Source organism: Parasteatoda tepidariorum, chromosome 10, assembly GCF_043381705.1.
Source record: "Parasteatoda tepidariorum isolate YZ-2023 chromosome 10, CAS_Ptep_4.0, whole genome shotgun sequence".
NCBI classification, from domain to species: Eukaryota; Metazoa; Arthropoda; class Arachnida; order Araneae; family Theridiidae; genus Parasteatoda; species Parasteatoda tepidariorum.
The window spans coordinates 68990876-69016685 of NC_092213.1; the positions used below are offsets into that span (position 1 = coordinate 68990876).

Consider the following 25810-nt stretch of genomic DNA (forward strand, 5'->3'; position numbering starts at 1 on the left):
GAATAAATTTCATTTTTTAGTTTTTTTCCGGGAATAATAAAAATCAATAACTACCAATTGTTTTTAACGGATGCAATTTTTATATTGAATTGCTTCTTCGCCCTCATAAATTTATTTACAGCGAATTGTTATTGTTGAGAATAGATCAACTCCTCCCGAATATTATCTAATATAGAAATAGTTCTTCTACCAGTATTTTCACTTTTCCCGACGTGAACGTTTTAAGTTAATACTTGAAAGATCTTGCTGAGAACATGCAGTATTGAGCACAAATGCATTAAAGCAATAATGTTTGTTTAATTTTTGTTACCACATTTTATGAAAGTTTGAACACCCGTGGTAAACTTGGTGAGGTATTTATGGCGTAATAGTACATTGATTGAAATTTTTCGGGCACATTTCACAATTTATTTATTCAATTAAAATACTACAAGTCATTTCTTGTGCTTCCACTAATTTTATTTCAAATTTATTTTATAACCGTTGTTGAACAGCCGACCCAATTTTAGGTTTACGACTACTAATGTTCTAACTAACTATATACCAAATAACTAACCAAATAATATACCCAATAACTTAGTTATTATATAGCTCTAACTAACTATATAATAACTAAGCAATATACCAAAATTTTCAGAAAATAAGACTCTCATTTTTATTAATATAAATATTAGGTTATTTTTAATAACATTCAAATAATTTTAAAAATTGAATGCTTGCTTGCATACAATCTTTATTATCGATGCATTATTTTATTTTATTTTACAACCGTTGTTGAACTGCCGACCCAATTTTAGGTTTACGACTACTAGTGTTCAACTCCGTAGCCTTGTAACTTTGAACCGAATCCAAAAGACAAGGGAACTTCTGGATTAAGTATTGAGAGAAATTTTACCTTCGTGGAGGACTTTTTGATGGAACTAACCCGCATTTGCGTTACATGGAGAGGAAGATTACGAGAGCCTCCCACGGTTAACCTGACGGCAAGGGGACTCATGATCTCATGACCCGCCTACAATTGAGGATATTTTACGTCAGCACTGTGGTCGGTGCACGCCGGATACGGAATTCGTATCGACCAGCCATCGCTGTGATTTGATCCCGGTTCACCTCATTGAAAGGAGAACGCTCTATCCCCTGAGCCACCGGGTCTCTGCTTCTACTAATTACCATTTTTTTAAAAATTTTTCACTCTTTCTAAATATAAAACATAATCAGAATGAACTGCAGAAGATAATATTTCTTTGTATTTTAAACCTACTACTAAAGGTCGCATTAACGATACTGTAGGGTTGCTTTTAGCCCTTAAGCCTGAATTTGAAGACCACAGATTTAAATTGTCGAATCTAATGAAAATTTAGGCAGAGACTTTTGTAAAATAGAAAATGTATCTAATGTAAAAAAATGCATTGTTGCAGAATGTGTGTTACGGAAGAAAAAGAAAACTATTTTTGATATGCTACTAATGACCCAAATAAATGCCATCTCAGACCCAATGGCATCTTCTGAGACCAAGTAGATGATGGAGAACGAGCAGGAGGGTTTCTTAAAAGCTAAGGCATCCCTTGTCCTTGGTAACCTTGCCAAAAAGAGGTCTCTGATTTTTTGTTTTCTTTTCCAGTCTCTCAGCTCCAGCGTTTGCTATTTTTAATTTGCTTCCGAAGTGAAACGTGCACCTGTAACCAGAAGGAAAACTTCGAAAGATAGGCAGATGAGATCATGCACGTTTTCTGTCTCAGAATTGAGTTTGATGACACGGGAGAATATTTACTGCCATGTTTCACCAATTAGCAATGCAACCCACTTCAACTGTAGTAGAGCTTTATTTGGAACACAAAGTGATTGAAGCCATTTTACAGTGTCATTAACTAATTATATTTTTCATATATTGTGCTATGCGTATTGTAAATGCATTAAGCATCATACAATACCGAACATAGATATGATATTATGCATTTTATACATGCAATGCATGATACTTTAAAAATAGGTAGAAAGATAAATGTTTTCTGCTTCAGAATTGAGTTTTGATGACACGGGAAAATATTTACTGCCGATTTCACCCATTAACTATGCAACCCACTTTATCTGCAGTAGAGCTTTATTAAAAACACATAAAGTGATTGGTGCAATTTTCAAAGTGTCTTAACTAATTATTTTTGCCATATATTGTGCTATGCATATTATAAATGCATTAAGCATCATACAATGCCGAACACAGATATGATATCACGCATGTTATGCAAGCAATGCACGATACTTTAAAAATCGACAGAAAGATGCATGTTTTCTATTTCAAAAATGAATTTGATGACACGGGAGAATATTTACTGCCGATTTCACCAATTAACTATGCAACCCACTTTATCTGCAGTAGAGCTTTATTAGGAATACATAATAAAGTGATTGGAGGAATTTTAAAAGTGTCTTAACTAATTATTTTTACCATATATTGTGCTATGCATATTATAAATGCATTAAGCATCATACAATACCGAACATAGATATGATATCACGCATGTTATGCAAGCAATGCACGATACTTTAAAAATAGGCAGAAAGCTGCATGTTTTCTGTTTCAGAATTGAATTTTCATAATAGAGAATATTTACTACCGGGTTTCACCAATAAACTATGCAACCCACTTTATTTGTAGTAGAGCTTTAGAACGTATAATAAAGGGGATTGGATTCCTTTTAAAAAGTCATGAACTAATTTTGTATTTTATGTATGGTATAAAATGTAAACTTTTTCCATATATAGTGCTATGCATATTGTAATAAGCATCATATAATACCGAACATAAATATGATACCATGCATGTTATACATGCTATGCATGTTGTACATGCATAGCATGTATACATTTGGTATGTAAACCAAATGTTTACATACCAAAATTACTAATATGTAGACCGATTGTGAATATGTAAACCAAATGTAATACTAGCTATTTTGAATGAACTACTAATTATTTTGAAAATATATAATCTGAAGAAATACATTTTTCCGCGATTTCATCAATAATATTTTTAAAATTAGATTTCACGTAAGATAATTGGAGGACTGGAGATCGATTTGTCCTATTCTGAATTAGTTTTATTCGTTTAAGCCCAAGTGGATATGAATAAAACAAACTGAATAATGGCTTTTGTTGAAATGAAAGCGAAAAAGAACTTAGTGAACTTAGCAAAGAACTTAGCGAATAAGAACGATTATGATTATCAGGAAAACATATTTTTTTATTGATGATTTTTTTGTTGTTGGAAATATGGAAATACCAATGATTTTTTTAATGGTTATATTTTTCGTAATTTACTCATTGTATTGTTTATAGAATAATTAGATAAAGATTTTGCTGTTTTTTTCCCAGAGTCATTTTACTAAAATAATTTTTAAAAAAAATAACCAAAATATTAAATAAATAATTGCTTATTGATTAAAAATAATTACAGATTTCAAATATCATAACTGATTAAAATAAGTCCTGATTATCGGACAGAACATCTTTAGGGAATACCTGAACCAAATAGTTCCCACAGCCACCACTTTAGCTTTTATAAAGGACTGTGATTTGACTTCAGATTCAAATATGATTTTTTATTATTGAAGATAGATAGTAGATATTATTGCAAATTAATATTTTATTATTGTAGATAGATAGATAGTAGATATTATTGCATATTATTATTGTAGATAGATAGTAGGTATTATTGCATATTATTATTTTATTATTGTAGATAGATAGTAGGTATTATTGCATGTTATTATTGTAGATAGATAGTAGATATTATTGCATATTATTATTTTATTATAGCAGATAGATAGTAGGTATTATTGCATATTATTATTTCATTATTGTAGATAGATCTATCTGGTGTCTGCAAAATAAATGCCAGTTACTAAACATTTGTACTACCACTTAAAAAGTAACTGCGCTTCAACCTCTTCGAGACGGGCGAGTCATACATGCATTCTCAGGGTGTCGATAATCAGGAAAAAAAAGATAAAACTGGTAGTCAAACTATTTTTAATAGCAGTTTATTTGCGGGCGGAGTAATAATAGTTTGCTTTATTTAATTAAACCACTACTTAGTTCGAATTAAAAATTGTATAGTTACACTTTTAACACACAAGGATTGGATGTGTTAAAGTGACAGCAAAAATAAGTCTGTCAAATTAGCTATGCTCAAACTTAAGCTACCGTTTTTTATTTTTTACTATCCCATACCTGCCTACTTTTAATCCCTTCCATTATGATTTTTCCCAGTGGTTATTAAAATGGAATCAAAGTTTCAATTTTAAGCAAAAAAATACGATGTATTTCAAAAAGCTTAAGCTGACAACCATGATAGTAACACATATTGATATATATGCATAAATTTTTTTAGGATTGGTGGTGATCAAAATCATTTAAAAATTAAGTTTATTGAAAAAAAAAATTATATATTTACTACCACTTTAAATATAAAAACAAAATTTTGCGCCAAAAGCATAGAAGTTAGCAGGTCATATGCTAACCTGATTCTGTACGAATACACTCGTTTTCCCGATGAGGTTAAAAATCACACTAGGCAAAAACTGGTCACAAATAGCTGAAACGATCACTGTATTGGTTGAGTATCGTACTCGCAACATTTTGTATTAGATATTTGTCATTATAGATAATGATACAGTGATATTATCGTATCTATAAAGTATTCAATACTTTTCGTATGACATGGTTCTAACGAGTTTGCCCAACTCTAATGTAGAGTGATATACACTGTAAAAAATTCCGGAGAAAATTACGGTATAAAGTACTGATACTTTGGGTACATCATTCCTAAAATCTATTTTTACCGTAAAACACTATACTGCTATTTTTACGTTAATATTTAATTAGAGTGAGTCAGTGCGGTAATTATTACTGTAAAAATTACTTTGTATCAGACTTTTTGTTCTGTGTCGTGTTTGTGTAAAACTGGATTTTACATTAAAAAGTACCGGCACGTTTTTCCGTCATTTGATCCCGAACTTTTTACAGTGCACAAGATATAATAAGTTTGAAAGAAAATTAAATGTATAGTAAACACTGATATCTAAATTCATAAAGCGAGTTCATCTTCACAACAACTAAATTGTAAATTCGGGAAAAAGGCAAAAAAAATTGGCAGTAAAAGTATTTTACTTTTTTTAAGAGAGGAGTAAAGAGTTCAAAATTGCCACTATTTATTCCAAATTATAATATATATATATATATACATATATAATGTGTACACCTTCATGCATGTTTTAATTGTTATAAGCAGTGGGTAGTGACGGATAGCTCACTTTCCTACGAAATAAATTCAAAAAGGAGAATTTTATAATACCAGTAATTTTTATTTTCCGAAAATTGACATCCCTCCTTTATAATGATAAGAAAATAAACAAACCAAATTGTTAAAACTAATGCTCGTTAAAATATGTTTCCAAATAATAGAGATTAGATAAGTAAGCGTTTTATAATGAAAAGCGATATTCCATTTATATTTGTCTTTTAAAAAGATGTACATTAACTCTTTCCAAAATTCACTTCTACTGGACAAAGCACAAAGCAAGGAAAGCCAGTAGCAACGATTTCAGTATCGAGAGCTAAAAGTAAACAAAAATCTGTAATCGATAACAGAATTTGTTGCTTGTTTATGCAATGCAATGTTGTTGGAAAGTAGGCGGAGTCTCTGTTAGATTGGCAGGTATGTTATGAAGATACTGCTAAAAAGTGTCCGAAAAGGAACTGAGGTATTGATTGTGACTTCATAAACAAAATGTTTTATTTATAAAAAAGTTATATTAGTGTGTCGCTTTAAATTCATGTTATACTCAGTTGCAAGTTAAGAAAAGACCATTGCGGTATAGGATTTAAGTAATTATTCACAACTGCATATAGTTCCGTTTTATTTCGATATTAAATTATACAAATATGCTTACAAAGCAATATAAAAGCTTTAAAAAAGTTAAATATGTCAGGCAGAAATTTAATTCATGTTATCTTTTACGATATATATCATAGAATTATTAAAAAAAGGTTATGGTTTCGTAGACTAACTGGAATCCTAAACTAGGCGAAATATTTCGACTTTAAAGGAGAACATTCGTTCTTAAAAAAGAAAAACTATATGACGTTACTAGAGCATTGGATTTGATTGGACTATTAAAAATTACGCGTCTTAAGCTGACATGCTCTTAACAAATCAGATGCAAGATAAAGAATTTTACTTTTGTTTTGCTGTAGAAGAAAATCGTCTGCAAGTAGCAATATTTTTTATTCTTTCATTAGTTTCTTTAAATGCGAACAGAAAGACCTATATTTGCTACGATTTTTCGATATCATTTTTATTAATTCTTACTACTTGTAAAATGATTACAGTTGCCAACAACTGTTATTATAATTATTAAGAAACCAAGCAAAAAGGAGGCTGTGCAACGTCGTTTCAAAAGTTGGCGATATTGATATACGTTCACATTGGAAACTTGGTATCCATTTGGCGTGCACTTAGATGCAAACAGACTCCCATTGGGAGAATGGTTTTTTCCTAACTAGCAACAGAGTATAGTTTAATTCTTGATTCGCTCGTTTGAAAATGTGTTGGCGTTTTCGAACTTTCTTTTTGATCAGCATTCTTACGGATGTAAGAGAATTTAAAAAGTGGTAACACGAAGTAGATCGGTTCGAGTTTAAGCAAATAAATAACGGTATGGTGCTAATATTTATTCATATAATACATTTATAATTCTGCGAAAATGCTTACTGAAATATAATTCGATTAATTAATATATTTATTACCACAACCATGTATTATTTTGCGAAGAAAATATATCTGTATGAAAGCGTTGAGCTCTTCACCCTTTCCTGAACGGTAAAATTTTGAAAGAAAATTTTTGTTGGACAAGATGTTCTAAATACACAGTTACATATTTTAGTTCTTTATTTAAAAGAATATTATTTTTAAAATGCTTAAAACATATTATAAGGAAGCTGAATAAGTTCATATACACAAAATTCATATACAATAAATTTGAGATCTACTGGTCTGCTGTGATAGAGATTATACCTGCCTTATTTTGAAGTTAAAAAGATGTGCACATGTCCTTTAACTAAGTGAATAATTTCTGCCATAAACTAAGACATTTAGTTTAAAAAATGTTGTCTGCTGAAATATGGTATCTTCTTTATTTTTTAGAAAAAAAATATCATTCCTCGTTATGTTATAATTCATTATAATTCCCACATAAAATCTTTTTGTTCAATAAATAAAGAGTGATAAGCATATTGGTTAATTTTTTAGCATTATTTAGCATTTTTTCAAAATTGAGAATTTCGTGTCAACGGTGGTAATAATGGCATACCTGCCAACATTCATTCTTTTCCAGAATGGATTTTCCAAGTGGTAGTGGTAACAATTACCAAAAAACGGTTTTACTCAAAAAGATATTTATATTTTAACCAGGTTAAAATTCGCTATCGTGAGGACGAAAATGCTTTTTATATATCTGTTGTAATTATTTATATGTAGTGGTGGTCAAACTCATTCATAATTATTAATATAATTTAAAAAGTTTAGTAAAATTACATGAATTTTGCTAGCACTTTAAATATGAGAAAAAAATCTTCCGGGAAAACCGGAAGAGTTGGCAGGTATGTAATAGTATAAATTTCTTTACAAAAGTTTCAAATAATTCCACTGTTTCAGTTTGATTTTTTTAAAAAGATATATATAGAAGCTAGTAATAGAAATTATCCACTTTGTTAAAGCTCAAAAACGTTTATTACTGTTTTCTTTTCCTTTTAAAAAAAGAAAAGAAGGCTGTTTTCATGTCACTACAAAATGCTCACCCACTTATTTACACATAAGGAAACATTTACCTTGTGGCGTAACTACCACTATAAATATTAAATACCATATCACTAGTATATAAGACATGTTAACTTGATTTTATCACCAGGTACATTTTGATAGATGAAGGTTGTAACCTCTTGAACAGTATATTCCGGTAAACGTATTACTTATTTCGAATGTTCAATCAGTATAAAAAAAATTGACGTTTAAAGGTTAAAGTAAAAGTGCAGACCTTTAAGATTTTATAAAGATTAAAACTCTGAGTTTTAAATCTAAATAATCTCATAGACACTTCGTCATTTTTTTCTTCTTCTTCCTACTCTTCAACTAAGACAACAAAGGAAAGCCGCCGCGAACAGGAATTTCTACCGACTCTATATTTAAACTTTTATTCAAAGGCTTGTTCGTCTTTATCAGCCCTTCGAAGACATGCTCGTTTTCTAAAAGAACAAAACTAGACTCTGTTCTAACGAAAGCGTTAGGAAAAACGTTTGGAGGTTCTTATCGATATCTTTTAAACGTTACCACTCCCTTAACATTGTATACAAAAATAAGCTATACGTAATTATTACGTAGATGATCTCATACTTATAAGTTTCCTTACATTTACGGTCCCTCACATTCACGGTTCCCTTACATTTACGGTCCCTCACATTTACGGTCCCCTAACATTTACGGTCCCTCACATTTACGGTCCCCTAACATTTACAGCTTATATGATATGAATTAGCGATTTTGAGTTTTAACTGGTTGTCGGAAGTGAGATTCAAATCATTTAAAAACCAGTACCTTAAAAAGCTTTAGGGTTTCCAAAGAGAAAAAAAATACTGAAATACCAATATATTTATTCCTTTAGCTTTCGAACCATCTTAATTTTTAATAATTTTTCAAAGGCTTAAGGCTCCATTAATTCGAGACCAACGGTAGGATTGGGGCAATGTGATCAGCATTGCGCACAGGCCGCTTTTATTTCCCAGACAAGCTGGCACTCATCGATCTGAAGCTGGGTGGTCTTCAAAACCCTTCTTAAGATGGAACATTAGCTCTTTCCTATATGGCAGGTAATGAGGAAGCAGTACTCACGTACAAATCGTTCAAGATAGCGTATCAAGCGTAAATATGGTTTTCACGCTGTCAATATTTTTTATACATTCCAGAAAATAGTAAAGTACTAGATTTAAACGTTTACGACCACATTAAGTTTATACGTGGCTGACATACTTATACGTAATTATTCTTTGTGGGATGAACACAATATAAAGATTAATGATGAAAAAAATATTTTTTTAAAGGGAAAACGCAACCAAACTTTAACACGATTTGTATAAATATTGTTTTGAATTATATACAGCTACAAAGTATTTAATTGAATTGTATTATTCAATAATCTAAGATTGGTATGGTTCTTTGATGAGATGGCTAAGAACAAATAAATGTCTAGAATGGTAAAAAAAGAACGAAAAAAAAAGTTTTTTTGGCTGAAAGTAAATATACAACAATGAAAAGTTAAAATGTTACCTTTACAAAAAATATGACTCATACCTATACCGTCGTCGTGCAATTGAAAAATCTACGTAAGCGACAAAAAATTCGAAATTGAGATTTTTACACATTTGGCAGATTGCCAAAAAAAAAGTTTTTTTCTTTTTTTTCTTTTCAAAACTCAGTTTTTGAAATTTTGTTTAAGCGTAACTCGGACTTCTTTGAATTGTAGATAGAAAATGCCGTATTACTACTGAAAAAACAACGTAACGTAGCTATCTATTCAATGTGACCTTTTCGAGCTGTAGAAAAATGGATTTTCGTATTGTAAGAAACTGACCGATGGGTAAGAATAACCTGACAACCCTTGTACTTAAATTATTATTTTTTTTTTAATCTGTCGCTTCATTTCTTTAGCATCTTACGCTAATTGAGCACATGCTGATTTGAACATATTAGACTTTACTCAGAAATATAATTTTTTTCAAATGTATCACGAATTAAATCATTTCATATTATCAGAGATTTTTGCGAAAATCTTCAGCAAGATTACAGAACATCGTTTTCGACCATGTGTTCCGGCGAAAAACTTGCTATTTTTTACATAAATGTTACGAATATGTTTATTAATAATAATTGGCTATAATTAATAATAAAAAAGTTTTTTTAGTAAATGTCTTGCAAAACGACTATTTTAAGCAATCGGATTAATCAAAGTTGCCATTGCTCGGTTTACCCTACACTAATATTTTGTAAGATTTAGTGCCACTATCAGCCTGCCCTGATTTTTCTTCGATGTTAAGGGTTAATGTCCGGTGCACATTAACACGGCATATCCTACACTGATGAGTTTTTTTTTAGGTTACGCGCTTTAAAAAACAAAAATAATCGGAATGAATTAAAACTGTCTAGCACAAACATTCGTATAACATTTGAACAGCGTACACAAGGAGCCGGTATCTAAGAAACAAGAAACTGACATTGTCTAGCTGGTTACACAAATAACCATGCGCTAAACTCCAGCAAATTGCGTTGAAAATTCTTACACTAACCAAATTTCATAGGTAATTAATAATAATAATCAGTAAACGTAATAAATTCTGATAAATTATTCACTTTTACCACATTTTACCATACTTGATTAAAATGTGGTGAAATGATATTCCAACAAGGAATTAAAATTTTAGAAGAATTCTTTCAAAGATGGCAACTGGACAGATGTTGTTTTCTTTACACGTTCACGCCGGTATAAGGGAAAATACTAGTACTGGTAGAAGAACTATTTAAATATTAAATAATATTCGGGAGGAGCTAATCTATTCTCAACAATAACAATTCACTGTAAGGAAATTTATCACAGCGAAGAAGCAATTCAATATAAAAATTGCATCCGTTAAAAACAATTGGTAGTTATGGATTTTTATTATTCCCGGAAAAAAACTAAAAAATTAAATTTATTGTTACCAGTTTTTACTCCGGTGCACTGCCAAGATGAGACAATCTAGCGTGACCCACCGGTGGGTCACCCCGGCGTGAACGTGTTAAAATCGTCTGTAGCAAAGAAGTCTCTTGCAAAACCTTCTGCACGAGACACTTCTCACTGAGATTGGGGAAAAAAAAGACTTCTTTTAAAAGATATTGGAAGTTTAATTCCTGAACAGCAGTTATTATTTGCGAACGATTTAAAAGCATTTGAAACATTGAAAGATTTAATTGATCACTGATCAGGTTAATATGTGTAACATTATAAGCATAATTTAATGAAATTTCTGAAATTTTTTTAACCATAATTCCGTTTTACCTTTTTATTTATTTATTTTCGATAACTTGATGATAAAAATCTTAAAAACATAATTAAAAAAATCAAAGGAAATAATAAAAACAATGTAAATAAATACAAAAGAACATATTTTATAACCGCCGTTGAACAACAGGCCCAATTTTGAGTTTGCTGATGTTCAGCTCCAAGCCTTGTACTATTAAATCCATTCTAGAAGCAAAAACTTCTGAATCAAGTATTGGGATAAATTTACCTTCTTGGAGAACTTTTTGATGGAGCTAACCTTTTTAGTTACATGGAGAAGAAAACGCCATTTAACAAAAAATCTTGTAAAAATAAGTAAGTGGTAGGAAATATATGTCTAAAAATTTGCTTAATTTATGGATATTATTGGTTCGTCTTATTTACTAGTCAACCTATACAGATTCAATCCTCAAATATGATACAGTTCTCTTAATTACGTTTTAAAATAGAATTTGGGTTCATGCGCGCAACCAGTTCACTTTTTAAATAGCCTGCGCAGACTACTTATAAAATACCGTGTCGAGGCTTTCTGATGTAGAAGGTGATGATACAACCCTTTGTGGAACAACCAACTTAAATTGAAAATTTTAGTCAGGCAAGCCATTAGCACGCGCTACCTTGGGGAATACATTTGAAGTGGAGTGACATTAGCACTTAGTTGTTTTAAAAAAATTAGTGATTGCTAAACATTTAAAAGAAATAAGTTTTACTATGTGATTCTAATGATTTGTAACATTTCTACAATTAGTGTTTCCAGACTGGCTACACTACACCGGAAAGGGTTAATTTCTCAAGTCCAACAATTATTTTATAATTTCCTTTCATCTAGGAGAAATAATAATTACAAAATCTTTATGCCAAACAATATATTGTTTTAGATATAAAAGTTTATATTCAATCAACAAATGAAAAAGATCACTCCTTTAACGTTAGCGTAACTCAAAACTTAAATTTATAGATTTTCAGAAAATTATAAACTAAGTTTATAGTAAACTGAATAGTTAATTAGTGAACAGAAGTTATGCTTCCGAGAATCTATAGTCAGACTATTTTTCTCGTTAATTATTACTACTAGTCTAGTTAATTATTTGTTTGAAGCCTTTCAAATATCTCTATTCAGAATGAATTTAATATGTAAAAGGTCTATTTAGAAATAATGAAAAATCACAAAGAAGGAAAACTGAAAATACCAAAGAGGGGAGGAACGCATCTGGATTTTTGTAAAGATAAGGGCTGAATGATTTTCTTTTTTAACTACTACTGTGTTTTTTGAAAGTAATTGTTGGCTAACGTTATTGAAGTATGAAGTAGAAACTGTTTTAACACGCTCACGCCGGGAAAAGAGAAAATACCGGTAGAAGAACTATTTCAATATTAGATAATATTCGGGAGGAGTTAATCTATTCTCAACAATAACAATTCACCGTATGGAGATTTATCACGGTGAAGAAGCAATTCAATATAAAAATTGCATCCGTTAAAAACAATTGGTAGTTATGGATTTTTATTATTCCCGGAAAAAAACTAGAAAATGAAATTTATTGTTACCAGTTTTTATTCCGGTGCACTACCAAGATGAGACAATCTAGCGTGACCCACCGGTGGGTCACCTCGGCGTGAAGGTGTTAAATAAAGCTAATGAGGTAAACCGGGTTCGAATCCCAGCAATGGCTGATCGATACGAATTCCGCATCCACCTGCCACCGACCACAGTTCTGTCGTAAAATTATCCTAAATGGTAGATCGATCATGGGTTAGAGTCCCCTTGCCGTGAGGTTAACCTTGGAAGATTTTCGTGGTTTTCCTCTCCATGTAACGCAAATGCGGTTTAGTTCCATCAAAAAATCCTCGCCGAAGGCAAATTTCTCCCAATACTTGATTCAGGAGTTCCCTTGTCTTCCGGATTAGGTTCAAAATTACAAGTCTACAGAGTTGAACATTAGTAGTCAAAAACCCCAAAAATTGGGTCGACTGTTCATCGACGGTTATGAATAAAAAACTCTTATAATTAATCTGATTATAATAAAATGTAAATTCATATTATTCATCTAATATGCGTGTAATAGCATGAAAATGCGTGCTTACCTCCATCGGCGTATGTCTCAGATCCGTATCCATCCTGCAGGCCGTTAGCCCAAGTGCCTTCATATTTAGCACCGGAGCTTACACTCTGCCGGATACCATATCGACCTTTGAATCCCTGAGTCCACTCCCCCCGGTACGTCCAGCGACCACGGGTCTCGACTCCTAAACCATGTCTTTTGCCGTTCTGCCACTGACCTTCATACGTACTTCCACTGGGCCACGTGTAGACACCAGACACCTGATAAAAAACAAATCCTCGCTATACAGGATGTTCCCTAATTACAATCATTCATATATAGTTTGTCTAAAGTAAGAACTCCCCTAGCCATTCGTCTGGACCCGTGGCGGTGACTATGGTAACGAGGTATAACTATTTCATGTAGGGTAATTGTTTAATCCAGGTTTTGGCTCGGGTCAGCTGGAGAAAGGGAATATTTTTCTTGGGTCTATTGTGTTAGCCCTTGAGTGAAGAGAAGCTACCCTTCCTGAAATGCGCTATTCTTGTTTCCATAGCAGCAGACGGCCTCAGACTTAGTGGTAGGGGGAGTTCTTACCGTAGACAAACTATATCTTTCTAGATTCCCCGAAAATAAAACACTTAGCAGGGTGGAAAATCTAAAACGGGGTTGGGGTAGATTGCGGTAACAGATTGCTTCTAATAATTCATACTGATCAAAATGTCTCAGTAAATTTAATGAGATATATTTTAATGGTAAAACGGAGTGACTTAATTGATCAGTGGAATTAACATGTTTTAAATATATAAAACGGTAACTGACTAACAAAAAATATCTACTTCGTTTAAACGCATTACCAACTTCTTCATAAAAACTCTGCATTATGAGAAAACATAATAAATCGGATCAGTTAATTTATGAAAAGTTATAATTCCATCTTCTCAGCATGATTATTTGAAGTGGCTGGGAAATGAGAATTGAAATATAAGTCGTAAGCAACTAATACAGATAATAATTCTCTTAAGAGATAGTGACACTAGAATTGCATACCTGTCAACTTGTACGGTCGTTGAAAAAGAGTTTACAAAGTGGTAGTAAAACAACAATTAAGTTTGGAAGAAATTTTTAAAAACTAAACTATTAAGACATCTATAAATATAATTAGCCAATCAAATAGATCTTATTTACATGCTTTTTTCAATTATTGATACGTTGTAAAAACTACGACAACTTTTTTTGAAACTTCAAGATTTAAAACTGTAAAACGTTAATGTTGGTACAGCTAAGAAAATTATTTCCCAATGGCCCACGCAAGTTGGCAGCCATGCAATTGTTGGCAAAAATAATTTTTATCAAACATTTATATAAATGTTTAATCAATACGTGTGTAGTGGAGGAAAAAATAAATTTGATTGAAACACACAATTTAATGAAATGAAAAACATACATTTTGCATATATATTAAAATAATATCTTACTGAAATTTCGTAAGAAAATTGGACGTAATGCTTATGAGCTGTTTCTGAATACACTACCCATACCTGCTAACATTCACTCTTTTCGAGAACGGATTTTCGAAAATGGATTTAGAAAATTGACTATATGCTTATGAATTATGAAGAGTATGAGAAAGTTGAGGATGTGATATGAGAAAGTGAATTGTACATGAGAAGTTTAATTAAATTAGACCAACTTCTTATAGGAAGTATATTTTTAGTATTCTTTTTCTCCAGTATTTATTTATTTATTTACTTGCATATATATATTAAAAATTATCATTTCATGATATTACTCGAGCAAAGGGCTCATAATAATTTTCTACTTCCAATTTTAGGATACAAGGACCACAAGGAAACACCTCAAGGATCCTCCCCTCCATTATGAAGGGGTAAAGGGCCACTCCGGTCTCAGGCACCCAGACCAACCGACAGGACTAGGACTGAACCAATTTTGCGAGCTATGAATTCCATACCACCGGAGAAAATATTTCGCTACACTTTGAAATGTTAGATAAAATTACAGAAGCATTCAGTTCAGTTTTCTATAGATAAAAAAGTGGTGGTTATTAGAAAAAGAATGCATTAACATTAAATTACTATGAATGTCACATCTCATGTGTCTCAAAATGTTACAAAAGGTGCTCGAAAAGAAAGAAGTAAAGTAATTTAGTAATTGAAGTTAGATAATTTATTTTTGGAAATTTATAAAATGAATAATAAATTTGGTTATCAGAGTAATGCAATTACAGATGTCCCATATCCATAAATACCGGATATTTTCGTATCGTAATCTGTCGCGCCAACTACAATCGCCAAGGTGCCAAATAGATCTTAAACTTGTAATTTAAAAAGAAAAAAAAAAACTTATAGATGTTTACCCGGGGGACGGCGAAGCCAAGATTATTAAAAACACATAATTCGAGTAAATTTTTAAAATTTTTTTGAATTATTATCCTTACTAAAATGGTTTGAAGAAATTAATACAATATAGAACGAACAAAAATAGTTTTATTTATATACACAGTGACGCCAACTTGTTCCGGACAGTGAATTAATATTTTCAAGTGGTAGTTTATTAATTGTGATTATTAGTTTAATAAATTCAATTTAGTAGATCTTTATCCACCACTATTTCTAAAAAATTCGTAGGCTTATATTATTCATCACTTTGTATTGTCATGCAAAAAGGTTCTATTCCAAGTCTACATCACATCTTTCCTATGTATGTTCCCGTCATGGATTAGGCCTCAGATGCCCAGTTCTACAACAACGAACGAATTGCATACCTGCCAACTTTTAATTCCCTCCATTATGACTTTTCCCAGTGGTAGTAAAACGGTATTAAAATTTCTACTTTAAGCAAAGAAATACGTTGTATTAGAAAAATCTTAACAACCATGAATGTACACATATTAATATATATGCTTAATTTTTTTAAGAATAGTGGTGATCAAAGTCATTTAAAAATTAAGTTCATAAAAGAAAAAGTAGTATATATTTACTACCACTTTAAATATAAAAATAAAATTTTACGCCAAATGCGTAAAAGTTGGCAGGTATGCTATTAATTTGTCATGCAAAAGCTTTTAAAAAACTAGCAAAATCTATCTAATATTTGCAAAGTTTGTTTGTTGTTATTTACCGCTTGGCCAGACGGGCAAGCGATGTAAAATTAGCGTGGCATTTAACGTGTTAAAACATACTTTAAAGGTGAACTTGCAAGGGACAAAACTTAAAAATATTTTGTCGAAACTCTAAAATAATAACCTCATTGTGTATTTTTTTAAATTAGCTCTTAGAGGGATTATTAACTATAAAATGTAAATTGATTTCAATAATTTAGAGAATTGACTTACTTTAAAAAATTGACTTAAAATGTAAATTGATATATTTTTTCGATTCTCTCTTATTTCGTTGATATTTCTTTCGTTTTTTTCTTATTTCTTTTATCCTTTTTTTTACAGTTCTATATATACATATATATTTTGAGTTGATTTGGAATATAAAAAAGTTTAACTTTTAGCCTGAAAATCTACCATATTTCACTTGCTAGTGAAGCATAAGAGATTGTACAAGGTTATTTTTTCCTGTTTTATTTAACATGAAGCCATATTTAATATATTTATTTATTTAATATAGCAATTTATTTAATATATTTATTGCATGGAACAATAATGAAAGGTAAATTAAGGGAAAGTCTTCTCCTGATGAATTGTGAAAATATTAAAAGGCAAGGGGAAATATAGCATATATTTCTAATAATCTCAATATTTAACAACAAAATATGTGCAAAAAATATTTAACATGCTTTGTAATTACACTGAAAATTTGATTAAACAAGGTGCATAAATGAGAAATGGTCATAATATTGATGATATAATAAATTTATGCTTTTTAAAAATAAAATTGAAACGCTTTAATAGTTATGTTTTTAGAAAGAAAATATGCAACTTGTCACATTTCTGGAGAATAGCCAGTATGCTTACTTCAAATCCAAAGTGCCATGATCCACTGTACTCCCCCTGACTCTTCGGTCCCGTGCACACTCCATGACCGTGGGCCTTACCATCCTCCCATCCTCCGCAATACGTACCACCATCGTCGAAATCGAACCTCCCACCAGGAACAGGTTCACTCCGACCCCCGGCCATAACCTCCCCACACTCACACTATGATCATCTTCATTATCCCAACCTAAAAAGATACAGTAAACGGTAAGGGTAATTAAAAGAAAACATTACAACACATTTATAATTTTAAATGAATTCGTTATAAAATGTACAACAATCAATTGATGCTTTCAAGGGGAAAAAAACTGTATTTATTGATAAATTCAAAAATAAGCAAAATACCAAAATAATAGAAAAACTTCCCTTTTTTATAAATACAAATATTGCGTTATTTTCGATAACATTCAAATAATAGTAAATATTGAACACTTGCATGCATATATTATTGATGCGTTAATGCAGACAATATGACTGTTTTTGTATACTTCTGTAATACCAGCTCCCCCCTAGGTCCTTGTAAATGCCTTGAATTTTAAATTTTAACGAAGTAATATTCCAAAATTATCAGAAAATAAGTCTCTCATTTTTATTAATACAAATATTAGGTTATTTTGAATAACATTCAAATAATTTTAAAAATTGAATGCTTGCTTGCATATAATCTTTATTATCGATGCATTATTTTATTTTACTTTACAACATCGTTGAACTCCGAAACCTTGTAATTTTGAACCAATCCAGAAGACAAGGAAACTCTTGGATCAGTATCCCCAGAGATATGATCTGTTTTGTAACATGGAGGACTTTGTGACTAGACAGATTTAACGTGCATCAGCCACCATTTACTACACGGGGAGTCTTCGGCTAGCGGGATCGAAACCGCGACTTCTTGGCCATGAGTCCAGTACCCTACCAACCAGGCTATCCCGGCCTTTCGATCCATTATTGTAGACAATATAACTTTTGTATACTTCTGTTATAACAGCTCTCAGCTGTGTCTCCGCAAATAAGTTGTATTTCATTTTCATCTCGCCTTTGCAGTCGAATATTTTTCGAACGAAATGTTCTTTTAACTTATATAACAGGTGGCAGTAATTAAGTTAAGTCTGATTAATAAGGAGTATCATAAATTTGATTTATATATGGCGAAAAAGCTCATGTTCTTTTTTTTTTTTTTTTAAAGGAAGAAAATTAACTTTCTTTTGACTATGTTATTTCTTAAATTACACATAATTTTACTTTTAGTTTCAGATTGTACCGCAAAAGTATCATGCATAGTAGGGACAGTTAAATTTCCTTAACCTTTTAACTCAAATATTTAACAGATTTTAAATAAAATATTGAAAAACCAATTATTGAAGTTATTTTTTTACCGGTTATTCACTTCAGATAAAGTTTTTAATTGAGTTAAATAGCTTTAGATGATGGTAATTAGTTTAGTAAAGACAGTAGATTGAATTAAAATTTCTGTCTACATCTAAATACACCTTTCTTAATTTTCGGAAAATAAAAGTTGAATAAATTCAATTAAAACAATGTAGGACTTACTGATTTCTTAGCACTAATTAATTATCAGATCATAGGTTGAAAAGATCTAGGCATAGTTTATAGATTTATTTAACTTAGTAGGAAAACATAATTAGAAGACTAAAAATAAAAAGATATATATATATATATAGCTACGATATTTGTAAATAAATGCGAAAACATTTATCCAAACCACTCTATGTTTTTACATGTTTTACCATACTATTAACCCCTTAACGCACAGGTTCTCTAGAAAAAAACCGGCCAAAAAAAATCTATTTTTTTATGTAAAAAAACACATTTTACAGCATTGTCTTTTCTTTTGGCGGACAATTTTGATATACTGCGCTTTTGTTCCATGAAAAAAGGCTCCATTCAGAAATGCCAACCACTCGCCAAAATCATAATAAATAATAATAAATTTAAAAAAAACGGTAAATAACTACAAAGTAAATTTTGCAATTATTCGAATATTTTTGCTTGCTTTTTAAGAGGTATAGCATGACGTAAGTACTACAAAGTGGAAATCACTGCAGGATTACTCAGTAGTGAAGTAATCCCGCCATAATTTGGTAGCATTTTTACATTTTGAAAGAAAAAAATATCTGTTATTCGAAATGTATCATTTTACCATTTTATAATTTGAACTCACTTTCTTCTCTATTTCAAAATTTATATTACCAAAGGAGGTGAAACAGAATTTGTCACGAAATTTTTATCCCGGCGATTTGTGGTTTCAGGCAATTTGTGGTCATGGTATAATCGTTAAAAAAAATAAAAAAAAATGATGTGTTATATATTTTTCAAAATTTTAAGGTGGTTGTCATAAACAGTTGTTTAACCCCTTGGGGACAGGTGATTCAGAAGAGCCATCGTAAAAAATCAGAATCTGGATGTAATTAAATAAAAAACGGTAACTTAAATGCAGTCGTTTCTAATTTGACGGACTTACTTTGCTTCTACTTTAATTATTGTTAGTTTAATTATCTATATAATCAATGTTAGTTCAAAGCATAACTAAATAGTTTTATTTTGAACAAAGTAATGGTGAATTAAATAAATCAAACAATTATAACTCTGCCCACAAATAAACTGCAAAAGAATTACTTTGATTACCAGTTTTATCTTTTTACCCTGATTGATACGGTTTTATTCTGACACGCATTTGTAACAGTCGACGCGAAAGGGTTAAAAGCTAAAAAAAAAAAAATTATAATTTTAGTTATTTATGTAATTCTAAAAGTAATGGGATACTTTATATCCCACTTCTCTTATAATCAGGGGTGAAAGCGAGACGGAAAAGAAGAAATACTGGTAGTAAAACCTTATCAATTATAGCTAGTTTTCGAATTGAGTTCAACTATTCTTTTTTTTCCCTTCAAACTATTCAAGAATATTTACTTTATCTTGGAAGTGAAGCAGTTTTACATACATACCACAGTTATAAAAGAAATCTTAATAGTTACAGATNTTTCCTTATAATTCTAGATCTAATCAGAAATAACTAAATCATTGTGGTATCTGAGAACCTTTTAATTCACCCAGATAAATGAAAATACTGAAAAAAGTTTCCCACCACAATGAATGTCTTTGAAAAAAGGAACTGTCCTAAATATAAGACGTTGGGCGTTAATCGGTTAATATGTGCATCCATAGCTGCCAACAATTACTCTTTTCGAGAATGGATTTTCAAGTGCTGGTAAAACAATTACCGAAAAACTATCTTCCTCAAAAATATATTTATATTTTAATCAAGTTGAAATTGCTGTGGTACAGATTAATATGCTTTTTTTATATTTGTTGTAATTATTTATATGTAGTGGTGGTCAAACTGATTTAAAATTATTATTATAATTCAAAAAGTTTAGTGAAATAACATGAATTTCGCTAGCACTTTAAATATGAAAATAAAATGTTCCGGGAAAACCGGAAGAGTTGGCAGCTGTGTGCTTCCCATTGTAAATATGCAAATACTTCTTTTTCGATCATGTAAATATTTTCATGTATTTTATTCAGACTTACTGCTATCGTACCTGTATATAATATTACTCATTAATCGGATTCCTTTATTTTCGTGTATATTCTTTCCTTTTTCGATAACACTCCTCCGTTGCCTTTTGGCAAATATTTTCGCCGATGAGGTAAACAACGCAAGGGGCAGGTACTTCGAATAATACAATTACATTAAGGTATTAAAACCTGTAATGGTTGAAAAAATTTTCTTAAAAAGTTTTCTATCACTGAAAGATTACTACTTAATCTATTCTTCTTAGAACTCAAATGTTTTAAACTTCTTCAAAATAAACTTTAAAAAAATATTTGATCTAAGCATCTAAAGAAGAAAATATTCTCCCAAATATAAATAAACATTAGCTGATTTAATTTTATTGCCTGCCGACATTTTAGGGCAAAGAAATAAACATGAGAATTATTACATATTTTCACTAATTATTGTACATAATACCTAAATATTCTAAAGAACGATAAATGCTATCTATGCAAAGTATGAAAATATATTCCCGATAAAGATATTAGATAAATGACTTAGATTCTGAAAAATACAAATTTTTCTTTCTTTTTTTTTTGAAAAAATAATAAGATTGCTATTTAGAAAAAATTATTCAAAGTACGAAAAAAAAAAATGAAACTTGCACAAAAAAAATTCATGCTTTTCTAATTAAACCATTTTTGGGCAAGCATGAAACTCATATAAAATATGGTATTATTTTCATTGAAATACGGTTAAAGTTTTGGGCTTTAAAAATTAATATTTTATTTAAGAAAAAAAGGAGTGCTTATAAGTGGCTAAATCAATGGACAAACCATATTGTTAAACACTAGTTTTTTTATGAGATTTGTTTTATTTTATTTACAGAACTTGCAAGTAAAATTTATCATAAAAACACGTGATTAATCTCAAATGAAATAATAATACACTTTCAAAAAGCGAAAATTGTCAATTACTGTTTCAAGTCAATAAACTAGAATATTTTAAAAAATTTCTCAACAGAAAGTATTTACTACAATTGAATTACTGACATTTTAAATATGTACTCAAAACACTTGACAATGGCCGAAAAATAAAATTAGTGAAAAATATGCGTCACAAGTGACAATAAAAATAATATTTATTATAATGATGCTTTCATGCACCATTGGCCGAAAGTAGGTTAAAGCAGAGATGCCAACTGCTCCGGACAAGACGAAATAATTAAAAAAAAAACGGTAAGTAACTACAAAGTAAATTTTGCAAATACTTGACTATTTTTGCTTGCTTTTTGAAAGGTATAGCATGGCAGTATTACTATAAAGTGGTGAAAGCCTACGAATTATTTAGAAATAGTAGTGCAGAGATGCCAACTTGCTTCGGACAGCAAATATATATTTTAAAGTGTTAGTTTATCAATTGTGAGTCTTGATTCAATAAATTCAATTTAGTAGATTTTTATCCACCACTATTTCTAAAAAATTCGTAGGTTTATATAATTCACCACTTTATAGTACCTATGTTATACTATACCTTCTATAAAGCAAAGAAAAATAGTCAAATATTTGCAAAATTTGCTTTGTGGTTATTTACCGTTTTTTTTAATTATTTTGGAGTGTCCGGAGCAGTTGGCATCTCTGATAGTGGATAAAAATCTACTAAATTAAATTTATTAAACCAAGAATCACAATTGATAAACTACCACCCTAAAATATATATTTGCTGTCCGGAGCAAGTTAGCATCTCTGGTTAAAGGGAAACGAAATTTCCATGTAAAAATAAGAAATTAATCTACTTGTTACAACATGGTAGACATATATTAAAAGTATATTAAATGTTTTTAAACTACCACTCTCAAAACTGTATATTAGTTTTTATATTTTTAAAACTAAATGGATAGAAATCGATGCTATGGTCAATTGAAATAAACACTGGCATTAAAATTGCTGGTGAATAATATAAGATTAGTAACCATGCAGCTACTTAATAACTCTTTACGTACATATTTTTTTCTGGGCGTGAAGTGTCTAGATTCCTAAAATTTTTCAAAATTATTTTTGACAGTTACATTTTCAAAAAAACAAATTTAAAGATATTCGAGTTCAAAAAGGCTGAAAACCTTGAAATTCTTATTCACCAAGTTCACTGCAAGCCTCGTACAGTTATATTGCATCTATTATTAATATGTAGTAAACTCAGAAAATGAAACAGGTTTCATAATCACTTAGAAATTTTTAAATGTGAAAAAATGTATTTCTTTGCATTATTAACTCTAGGTATAAATACTTAGATTCGAATGCAAATTACTTAAGTTTTTAATTCTTAGTGTAAGTTAAAACTAAGAAATCGCCAGGTTCTTCATATGAAAATTGTTATTAGTTTTCAATTTTTCCGAAANTTTAACACGTTCACGCCGGGAAAAAGGAAAATTCTGGTACTGGAAAAGAGAAAATACTGGTAGAAGAGCTATTTCAATATTAGATAATATTCGGGAGGAGTTAATCTATTCTCAACAATAACAATTCACTGTAAGGAAATTTATCACGGCGAAGAAGCAATTCAATATAAAAATTGCATCCGTTAAAAACAATTGATAGTTATGGATTTCTATTATTCCCGAAAAAAAAAATGAAATTTATTGTTACCAGTTTTTACTCCGGTGTGCTGCCAAGATGAGACAATCTAGCGTGACCTACCGGTGGGTCACCCCGGCGAGAACGTGTTAATTTTATTGCCGGCATTCTACCTCTCGGCATATAAATTCGAACGGTTTGGGGCAAAGAATGAAACATGAGAATTATTACATATTTTCACAAATTATTGTATATAATGCCGAAATATTCTATAGAAAGATAAATGCTATCTATGCAAAGTATGAAAATATATTAATGATAAGGCTATTAAATAAATGACGTGGATTCCTGAAAAATAAAAAATAAAAAATTTTCTGGAAAAAATAATGAGATTCCTATTTTAAAAAAACTATTCAAAGTACGTTGTACAAAACAAAATTCATGCTTTTCTAATTGGACCATTTTTGGGCAAGCATAAAAAACGTATACAATATGGTATTATTTTCATTGAATATAGTTAAATTACATTCATTAAGACACAAAGAAAGTATTGGGCTTTAAAAATATTATATTTAACCCTTTTGAAGGCCGTGGTAAGTATACTTACCACCACGTTTTACCGCTTTTAATGTAGGTTTCCATTTTTCAATTACTTCAGCTTTCTTGAAGTGAGTTTGAATAAAATTGGTAACCATTTGTCACTTTTAAAAAACGTATAAAAGTTATAAAATACATAATTACTTTCGAAGTTTGTAGCATTTAAGGAATTTATTTTATAAATAAAGAAAAATAAGAGTCAGTAAGTTCCTAATAGGCCATGTTAAATATATTTACCACCTAAAAAATGGCATTTTTATAAACTAAATGAGTTTTTTTTAATATCAATTACTGTTCTTAAAGCAATTTCAATTCCAAAAATACTTTAATTTACCTTTACTAGAAATAAAGGGCCCATTAAAGGGTTAAGAATTTAAAGGGCGCTTATAAGTGACTAAATCAATGGACAAACCATATTGTTGAACATTACTTTTTTTTAAATTTGTTTATTTTATTTACAAACTATTTATTTAAAATTCATCATAAAAGCACGTGATTAGTCTCAAATGAAATATTTATAAATTTTCAAAAAGTGAAATTTGTCAATTACAGTTTCAAATCAAGAAACTAGCGTTAAAAAAAAAATTCCACCGTAAGTATTTACTCCAATTGAATTACTAGAATTTTAAATGTGTATTCACAACGCTTGACAATAGCAGAAAAATAAAATTAGTGAAAAATATGCGTCACAAGCGACAATAAGAATAATATTTATTAAAATGATGCGTTTATGCAACATTGGCGGGAAATAGATTGAGGAAAAAAGAAATTTCCATGTAAAAATAGGAAATCAATCTACTTGTTGCAACATGGTAGACATATATTAAAAGTATATTAAATGTTTTTAAACTACCACTCTCAAAACTGTATATTAGTTTTTATATTTTTAAAACTATTTTAGAAGCTAAATATGGATGGAAATCAAAGCTATACTCAATTGAAATAATCACTAGCATTAAAATTGCTGGTGAATAATATAAGATTAGTAACCATGCAGCTACTTAACTCTTTAAGTACATATTTTTTTCTGGGCGTGAAGTGTCTAGTCTAGATTCCTAAAATTTTTCAAAATTATTTTTGGCAGTTACATTTTCAAAAAAACAAATTTAAAGATATTCGAGTTCAAAAAGGCTGAAAACATTGAAATTCTTATTCACCAAGTTCACTGCAAGCCTCGTACAGTTATATTGCATCTATTATTAATATGTAGTAAACTCAGAAAATGAAACAGGTTTCATAATCACTTAGAAATTTTTAAATGTGAAAAAATGTATTTCTTTGCATTATTAACTCTAGGTATAAATACTTAGATTCGAATGCAAATTACTTAAGTTTATAATTCTTAGTGTAAGTTAAAACTAAGAAATCGCCAGGTTCTTCATATGAAAATTATTATTAGTTTTCAATTTTTCCGAAACGTGTCTAAACCCTGCAAGTTTTCGTTTTTTCGCACCTTTTTTTAGTTTTTATACATTACAAAAGGTTTATTTTCATAAATAATTTTTTTGCAAAAATAGTTGGATAATAATGCGTCTTGCCAGTATCGTTATCTGAAAATCCACAGACAGACAAGAATCAAAAAAAAAATTTTCGGCATTTAAATGCACATTTTCCCCTACTGTTTACATCTTCGAACGTAGTAATATAATTTAAAAATTAATGTCTAAAAATATGATCAGCCTGCTCTAAAGTACAATTCGGAATTCAGAAATTGCATTCAAATTTTCTAATAATTTTTTTTCCTTTTTTTTTTGTAATTTAAAGTTTGATTTAGTAAAAACCCTAAAAGTAAAACTTTTATTTCAATTATTGTTAGTTTAATCATATATATAATCTATATTAGTTCAAAGTATAACTAAATAATTTTATTTTGAACTAAAACAATGGTGAATTAAATAAATCAAACAATTATAACCCTGCCCACAAAT

General features: G+C 30.1%; 2 protein-coding genes across 4 annotated transcripts in view; both read right to left on the minus strand.

The window, feature by feature from the left end:
- Positions 1-25810, minus strand: part of LOC107448691 (uncharacterized) — a 189668-nt gene that overhangs the window by 106538 nt on the left and 57320 nt on the right. The window lies entirely within an intron of this gene.
- Positions 1-25810, minus strand: part of LOC107448680 (junctophilin) — a 101277-nt gene that overhangs the window by 53830 nt on the left and 21637 nt on the right. For all 3 annotated transcript variants that reach the window (XM_043044709.2, XM_043044710.2, XM_071186062.1), the window contains exons 2-3: positions 17175-17382; positions 13233-13470 (exon numbers count right to left, since the gene is read on the minus strand). In XM_043044709.2, the coding sequence (XP_042900643.1) occupies positions 13233-13470; positions 17175-17339 (403 nt within the window). In that variant the 5' untranslated portion in view covers positions 17340-17382. The remainder of the gene's footprint in view (positions 1-13232; positions 13471-17174; positions 17383-25810) is intronic.